The 9,282-nt window shown below is 35.8% G+C and overlaps 1 protein-coding gene and 1 long non-coding RNA gene across 2 annotated transcripts; both read left to right on the forward strand.

The window, feature by feature from the left end:
• Positions 1-907: 907 nt before the first annotated feature.
• LOC120256416 (MDIS1-interacting receptor like kinase 2-like) lies at positions 908-1,996 on the forward strand. Its single transcript, XM_039264102.1, has one exon. It carries the CDS (start codon positions 908-910, stop codon positions 1,994-1,996), a length of 1,089 nt encoding a protein of 362 aa, XP_039120036.1.
• Positions 1,997-8,576: 6,580 nt separating this feature from the next.
• On the forward strand, positions 8,577-9,041 carry LOC120256417. The gene is made up of 2 exons (XR_005535295.1): positions 8,577-8,728; positions 8,827-9,041. It is a non-coding gene; the product is annotated as an uncharacterized LOC120256417 (long non-coding RNA).
• Positions 9,042-9,282: the final 241 nt, after the last annotated feature.

A 9,282-nucleotide genomic window follows, 5' to 3' on the forward strand; every position in this document is an offset into this window, starting at 1 on the left:
ACAACCCAACGAAACACCACTTCGGAACGGGTGAGCGTGTGCTTAGATACTTAGCCGGCTCTCTTCAACTTGGTTTACTGTATACTCACACCAAGGGATGCACACTAGAAGCTTATTCAGATAGCGATTGGGGTGGCTCAATTGAAGATCGCAAAATCACATCAGGCATTGTCTTCACCATAGGTTCAGCTACTATCTCCTGGAACTCCAAGAAGCAAGATATCACTGTGCTCTCCACCACCGAGGCCAAGTACATCATGGCCGCTGCTGCATGTCAGTGTGTCTGGTTAAGAAGACTCCTCGCAGACTGCGGCCAAACTCAAAAGAATGCATCAATAATTTGGTGTGAAAACCAGTCCACCATCAACATTGCCAAAAATCCAACTCTACACGGCAGAACAAAACATATTGACCTTCGCTATCACTTCATCCAGGATCTTGTTACTGATGAAGCTATACTTCTGAACTATTGTACTATGGATGAGCAATGCACAGACATTCTCACCAAAACCCTACCAGTGTGGAAGCATGAGCACCTGAGAGCAAGTTTGGGTCTTTGCACTCTTTCTTCATGGGAGGGTGTTGAAGCTAAAGACTGATGCAAGAGTACAAAAGAAGCTGACTTGCATGGGACTAGTCACGTCCATATGAGCTGTGTGTGCTCTTGATGTTGACAAGTCAACTTTATCTTTATATTTAGCTGTTAAACTAGAGTATGCTACTTAGTCCTTTTTGGTCAGCTTTATTGATACTGTTATCATATCAAGTCCAGCTATACATGCTGGTTGTATGTCTGTATTTTGAGTAGAATGAAAACTTATCCTATTACTCAACTATAACCTTGACTTTCATTATCTACAGTCCATGCATTTGGACTGGAATCACTTGTAGATATAATGGTGATCGCATGGCAACCATCACTGGGGTCCAACTGGGAGAGTTGGGACTAGAAGGAAAGTTGGAGATTCTCAACTTCTCAGCTCTAGCATCACTCAGAGTTCTCAACCTCAGTGATAACCATATACATGGATCCATCCCTGTAGCCATTTCAGCTCTCTCCAAGCTCATCTTCCTTGATCTCTCTACCAACAATCTCACAGGTGTCATCCCATCAGAGCTTGGTAATTTGACAAGGCTCAACACCCTATTGCTCGCTGAGAATCAAATAAGTAGCTCCATACCTCCTTCTTTTGGAAAGCTTTTGAACCTGAATTGGCTAACCATCTCCAGAAATTTCTTAGTTGGTCCCATTCCTCCAGTGTTTGGGAACTTGACCAAATTGAATTTTTTATACCTATGGAGAAATGACCTCACTGGCTCTATTCCTTGTACGATTGGGAATCTAGTAAATTTGAGAGAATTTGATATATCTGACAACCACATAACTGGTCCCATCCCACAAGGCATTGCAAACCTGACCAAGCTTGAAACCTTTCACCTATTTAATAATAGCATAAATGGTTCCATTCCTAGTGAAATTGGGAATTTAGTGAATTTGAGGGATTTTTCAATATATAAAAACCAAATAATTGGTCCCATTCCACATAGCATTGGAACCTTAACCAAGCTTGAAACTCTTTACCTATATAACAATAACATAAACAACTCCATTCCTTATGAGATTGGGAATTTGGTGAATTTGAGGGATTTTGATATATCTAACAATCATATAATAGGTCCCATCCCACATAGCACTAGAAACCTAACCAAGGTTAAAACCTTTCACCTATTTAATAATAACATAAATGGCTCCATACCTTATGAGATCCGGAATCTGGTGAATTTGAGGGATTTTGATATATCTGACAATCAGATCACCGGTCCCATCCCACATAGCATTAGAAACTTGATCAATCTTGAAACCTTTCACCTATTTAATAATAGCATAAATGGCTCCATTCCTAGTGAAATTGGGATTTTAGTGAATTTGAGGGATTTTTCAATATATAAAAACCAAATAATCTGGGTCCCATTCCACATAGCATTGGAACCTTGACCAAGCTTGAAACTCTTTACCTATATAACAATAACATAAACAACTCCATTCCTTATGAGATCGGAATTTGGTGAATTTGAGGGATTTTTGATATATCCGACAATCATATAATGGGTCCCATCCCACATAGCACTAGAAACCTAACCAAGCTTGAAACCTTTCACCTATTTAATAATAACATAAATGGCTCCATACCTTATGAGATCGAATCGGTGAATTTGAGGGATTTTTGATATATCTGACAATTAGATAACCGGTCCCATCCCACATAGCATTAGAAACTTGATCAATCTTGAAACCTTTCACCTATTTAATAATAGCATAAATGGCTCCATTCCTAGTGAAATTGGGATTTTAGTGAATTTGAGGGATTTTTCAATATATAAAAACCAAATAACTGGTCCCATTCCACATAGCATTGGAACCTTGACCAAGCTTGAAACTCTTTACCTATATAACAATAACATAAACAACTCCATTCCTTATGAGATCGGGAATTTGGTGAATTTGAGGGATTTTGATATATCTGACAATCATATAATGGGTCCCATCCCACATAGCACTAGAAACCTAACCTAGCTTGAAACCTTTCACCTATTTAATAATAACATAAATGGCTCCATACCTTATGAGATCGGGAATCTGGTGAATTTGAGGGATTTTGATATATCTGACAATTAGATAACCGGTCCCATCCCACATAGCATTAGAAACTTGACCAATCTTGAAACCTTTCACCTATTTAATAATAGCATAAATGGCTCATTCCTAGTGAAATTGGGATTTTAGTGAATTTGAGGGATTTTTCAATATATAAAAACCAATTAACTGGTCTCATTCCACATAGCATTGGAACCTTGACCAAGCTTGAAACTCTTTACCTATATAACAATAACCTAAATGGCTTCATTCCTTGTGAGATTTGGAATCTAGTGAACTTGATAGGCTTTGATATATCCGAAAACCAAATTATTGGTCCCATCTCACATAACATTGGAAACCTGACCAAGCTTGAAATTTTTGACCTATCTAGCAATAAAATAACTGGCATCATTCCTCCATCTCTTGGAAATTTGTAGGGTCTTACTGAATTAAAATTATTTGACAATCATCTCTTTGGTATAGTGCCTAATGAATTTGAGAACCTCACAAATTTAATTAATCTTCAATTATTCAACAACAGCCTTTCTGGTACCCTACCACCAAATTTGGCCAAAGGAGGCTTGCTACAAAATCTTACTTTAGGATACAATAATTTCCAAGGTCTCATTCTGATAAGTTTGAAAAATTCAACAAACCTAGTCAGGGTTCGGCTTGAAAGAAACCAATTCACTAGAGATGTCTCTCAAAGCTTTGGTGTTCATCTACACTTGGATTATATTGATCTAAGCTTTAATAGATTGTCTACCACTTTATCATTATCTTGGGGAGCATGCCTCAACTTGACAAGCCTTAGAATCTCAGGCAACAGAATCAGCGGAATAATGCCCTTGGAAATTGGTCTATTGCCAAAGTTGCGACGATTTGACATCTCTTCCAATAATCTGGAGGGAAAGATTCCAAGAGAGTTTGGTAAATTATCTAATATATTTTACCTAAACATGAGTAACAATCATTTCACTGGAACTATACCACCAGAATTTGGAGATCTATCTTCATTAGAAGCTCTTGATTTGTCGAGCAACAATTTGAGAGGAGAAATACCAGTTTGGTTGGAGAATTGCATTAAATTGATCGCACTCAGGTTAGGTAGTAATGAGCTAAATGGAGCCATCCCTTTTCAACTTGGTAATTTGAACTTCATGGAAGTCCTAGACTTGAGTGAAAATTTATTCACGGGAGAAATACCACAACAACTCAGCAAGTTAATAGTGTTGCAAGAGTTGAATTTATCACACAATCAGTTTGTTGGTTGCATTCCATCTTCTTTTCAATCAATGGCAGGCTTAACATCGTTAGATTTATCTTACAATTCTCTAGAAGGTCCAATTCCAGAGAACCATTTCTTTCAAATAGCTCCCATTGAGTGGTTTACCCACAATAAGGGCTTATGTGGTCATGTACGTGGTTTGCCTCCATGTGATAAATCTCTTTCATTTAATGATCACATGAAGAAACATGACAAATTCATCTTCTTGACCGTTCTTCTAATATGTAGTATGTTACTTCTCTTATTTATAATAGTTGGAATATTCACATTACTTTCTTACATGAGAAAGAGATCCACTACAAATGATATTGTGGAAGAATTTGGAGGACATTTCTCCTCCATTTGGAGGGTTAATCATGGAAAAGAAGCATACAAAGAGATCATTCAAGCGATAAAAAATTTTGATGAAAGGTATCAAATTGGTCTTGGAGCTAGCAGTGCAGTCTATAAAGCAGCACTATTATCAGGAGAGACACATGCTATCAAGAAAATTCATGAAGGTCATGTGGATGAGCAATTTCCATGAAATTCAAATGTTAACCAAAATTCAGCATCGGAATATAGTGGGGTTCTATGGTTTCTGCTCTACTAATGAACTTAGCTTTCTTGCATATGAGTTTATGGAGAGAGGATGCTTGGGTGCTAGTCTCAGAACAGAACGAGAAGCCATGGAGTTGGATTGGATCAAGAGGGTCAACATTGTACGAGACATTGTTCAAGCTCTATCTTACTTGCATCATGATTGCAATCCACCTATCATTCATTGAGACATAACAAGCAACAACATTCTTCTAGATGAGGAGTACAAGGCTTGTGTTTCAGACTTTGGTATTTCTAGACTAATAAAACCGAACTCATCACATTGGAGTTTGCTTGCAGGCACATATGGGTACATGGCACCAGGTATGTATGCATCTCCTAATCATCTTAATTGATCTTCTATGTGTACTCTCTGTTAATTAGACTAAGTGATTACACAAGTAATTTATTAGTTTTATCAACCTTGAATATGAACAACGATAATGAAGTGAACTGAGCTACTACTGAACTTTACTTGATTGGTGATTGCAGAGCATTCCTATGTAATGAGATTAACTGAAAAATCTGATGTAAATAGTTTCGTGATTGTAGCACTTGAAGTGATACATGGAACACATCCCGGAGATCTCCTAAGCAACTTATCATACGAGTATGTTAGTGAAAGATAGTGCTAGATCCATCGTCTTACGCTTTGCTTAGCTGATCAAGTGACCACAAACCAAAGTGCTTTTAATGATTTTTAATAGCAATGCAAGTGCATCAACATTGATCCACGGACTCGCCCTACAATGCAACGAGTATCTCAAAGGTTGTCTTTTTCAAAAGTCCTTGGCAGCATCGGCATCAATTGTCAGGGCTTACCCCTTGATCACCTCATAAACATTGTACAAATACATATTGATGATCAAGAGCATGAATATATGATGGGAACTTTGGGGTGGAATATATATATTTCTAATAAGGAAGGTATGATCTAGTCTTAATCTCTCCATTTCCCAAGTTTCTTTAAACATATACATATCCTTACTTAATATCCATTAGGACCGGTATCTTGCATTTATATTTCTTTTTTGAATGAATTTATTGTAAGGTTGCAAATATTTCAGTATGTGATTGAACCTTAGCCATGCTTATTGCTAAAAGAAATGTTCTTAATATTTTAATCAAGCTTATGCATAAATAGTGAGAAAAAATTTCTCATGTAATCATATGGGTCAAAATAAATGTTAGTTTGAGTAATATAAACCTACTACTCCAATATAAACTTGCTTATCTAAGTGTATAATATGATGAGAACTTATATTATAATTATATGTTTGGTCTGTTGCAGCTCTTTCTACTGAGCATCCCAAACAAATGGAATGTCGAACCTCTGTACACCTTTACTAATAAAAAGCACAATCTCTTGGTGACCTTGCCCTTGACTTTTCATAGTACTCCACTTTCATGTTTGCTGGACCCATCTCTTGGTGCTCCTTATCTTCATTATTTTGTATTTTTTAATTAACTTTCCTTAAGTTTATCGTCATTATTTTGTACCCTTATAATTAACTCTCTTATATTTTAGCAAGGTGGTTGTTCCATTATATATATATATATATATAATTACTTACATATTGAAGCCTTCTCTTGATTATGTACATCAATCTTTCGGCATAAATAAAGCTAACTACTGTAATTATGTTAATATATATATATGTGTGTGTGTGCTCTTGACTCATGCCGGAGTAGAGAAGATTTCACAATATTCTTTATTGCTAGTAAACCATACACTGACGCACATCACCGATTTATAAAACGAAAGAGTTTATTCCTGCCAATTTGAAACTTGGCCAAGTATTTGTCACATATATTTTAGAAAAAATTAACCTTCTGTTTTGTTGTATTAATTGCTAGTGAGCCACCTACCTTGCTTGATATCCTCTCAATTTTAGCGTGATTTCAATTACATAAATAATGTGAGGAAGAAGGGCAACAACATCTCTTGTTCCATTAGCTAAAAAAATCTTGTGCATCAGAATTACATTCATGTCGCAAGCTATATTATAAATGATTTAATTCTTTCTAGCCTAGGTAACTTAAGCATGCTCTGTTCCGTGTGTTTTGCATGCTTTGCTCTGTGGCTTTTTTGACTTTTCGGCATGAAATCTCTGGATATAAACCTAAGGAGAGAATTATTGTTCATAATATTGTTTATGTGTGCATAGCTATCGTTTATATGTACACTGATGTGTCCGAGATTGTGCAAATCTCAGGAATTTGAGATTTTGGTAAGCACGGCCTCTAAGTGGAATGCATGGTGGTGCTCTTGAGCACAGCTAGGAGTACAGGTGTGTTAATCTTAGGAATCGAGTTTTTGGAAGAGAATGGCCTTAAGCACCAGTGTGCTTTGACCCATAATTTGGATATCTTAAAAGCCCTCATGACATTTGAAGAGGAGTGAGAGATCAAGTAAAGAGGTTTTGAGTAATTGAAGAGAGCTTGAGATTGGCTTGAAAACTCCAAGAAGCTTGGTTTGATCTTTCAAATAAGTGAAGAAGAGGAGTAAGCTTGCCTTTCATGCTTGTAAGACACTTTGACTATTTCTTTTCTTGTTTGTGAAGCTATTGTTAGAGCACATACTGGTACATGGCACTAGGTATGTATGTATCTCCAAATTAGTTTGATCGCTTCTTCTATTCAAATTCTGTGATAATTAGACCTACCCATGTGACTTATTAGATTTATAAACCTTGTAATGAACAATGATGAAGTGAACTAAACTATTTCTATTTTTACGCTTGATTTGTATATGTAGTGTATGCCTATACAACAAGAGTGACTAAAAAATGTGATGTATACAGTTTTGGAATTCTAACACTTTTGAAGTGGTATGTGGAACGCATCCTAGTGATCTCCTAAGCAATTTATCATTGAGTGTGCTAGTGAAAGATATCCTAGATCCACGTCTTCCCCTTCATATAGGTGATCAAGTGGCCACAAACCAAATGCTCTTGGTGATTTTAATAACAATGCATTACTTTATCACTGATCTGAAGGCTTGCCCTATAATGCAACAAGTATCTCAAAGATTTTCTTCTCCAAAGTCTGGGTCAACATCTGATATCTACTCTTTTCAAGCACTTAACCCTTGATCACCTTGTAAACATTGTGCAAACACATACTAATGGTCAAGCTCATGGATAATGGGAACTTAAGAAAGGAATATATATTCCTAGTATTGAAGGTATGATTTAGACTTATTCTCTCATTCTCCTAAGTTTCTTTAATTAGATACGTATCCTTGGTTAATATCCAGTAGGACCAGTACTTTGTGTTAGAAATAGTCAAAGAACTGTCTGTGTGAACGTTGAACAATCCTGCTACATTGTAGGATTTAGTTACCGTATTCCTCTCATATAGCTTTTCAGTTACATTCTTTCCTTCTTGCTTCTTTGATTTAGTAGTAATCTCCATTATACAATACATTATACAATAGAATCAAACCCAAATAAGATGTTTGTGGCATTATTTTCATTTCATTATACTTTGCATTTATATTTCTTATTTGATTGAATTTATTGTATAGTTGCAAATATTTTAGTATCGGTTGAACTTTCGCCATGCTTATTACCAAAATGGAAAAAATATGTGCGTATATTTAATTTAATAAACTTCTTGCATTCATTATTAGGAAAAAAATTACACTTGCAATCATATTGGCGGTTAAAGTAAATGCTACCTTGCATATATACTAGACTTATTATTCCCGTGTAAATTTGCTGTTCTAAATGTTTAATATGATGGAAACTTATATTGTATATTTCTCATGCTTTAATGCAATTCATATTACTAAGCATCCCAAATTACCTCTCACTCCCAATTTTTGGAGAACATGTAAGGGTATATATAACTCACTTGTTATTTATTTATTTTTTTTAATTTTTCATTTAATAAACATTTTTACCAACTGAAAAAATACTAAAATTTCTAAAATAACAAATCAAAACAATTGCAAAACTTAATTGATGAAAAGTTTATTTCATTTTATTTATTTATTTATTATTTTTTTGAAGAAGTAGCCAATCTAGTGATCCAAGGCACATTTGGCGGTTTAATGCACATCGAACGGCTGAGACCTCTCCCGCTCATTTCATAACCCTTCCCCCAAATCCAGAGCAGTGACCATGGAGGGAAGTGAGAGCGTGGCCGTCTTCGATGCTTGCGATCTTAACCAATAGCGCTTCATCAATGAGGTCCTCAACGCTGCCGTTCTGCCTCCAGTTACGGATGATCTCTCCGCACGATCTATTGATCTCTCTCTCTCTCTCTCTATGTAACTCTTCACAACCCTAATGTTTGCACTTTTTGGATTTCTCAGGCAGGCTTCAATCATCACGGTGTGTGGGGAGAAGCAATCTGATGAGCTTGCCAAGGTATAAAGTCCTCGGCTTTGTCCGCATTATTCATTGATGTTGTGGTTTTATGGATGATTTAGTGTTTTGTTGGTGATTGTCTGAAATTGTTGGAAAAAGCTATGAAGTTGCTGTGATTGAAGAAGCTGATGCATCTTAATGGAATTAAATGTTTATTGAATTGAGTGATTTGAAGAAGATGTTCATTATTTACAGAAGCTAAGAAATTTAAGTCAAGCATATTATTAATTAATTAAAACATTTCCAGCCACATCTCAGCAAGTTAGTTAAAGATATTCACTAGCTTTTGTGCAATTAGAGAGCTTTGTATTCAATTCAGTTTTTGATTGTTTTTCTCAAAGTTCAACAAAGAAAAATTATTTTCTCCCTCATTCAGTCATTCTTTCATTTTCTTGTTTGAA

Source organism: Dioscorea cayenensis, unplaced genomic scaffold (genome assembly GCF_009730915.1).
Source record: "Dioscorea cayenensis subsp. rotundata cultivar TDr96_F1 unplaced genomic scaffold, TDr96_F1_v2_PseudoChromosome.rev07_lg8_w22 25.fasta BLBR01001428.1, whole genome shotgun sequence".
NCBI classification, from domain to species: domain Eukaryota; kingdom Viridiplantae; phylum Streptophyta; class Magnoliopsida; order Dioscoreales; family Dioscoreaceae; genus Dioscorea; species Dioscorea cayenensis.

Excerpts from the sequence above, each read along its gene's own strand:
- LOC120256416 (XM_039264102.1), top strand. The coding sequence starts at position 908 with ATGGCAACCATCACTGGGGTCCAACTGGGAGAGTTGGGACTAGAAGGA.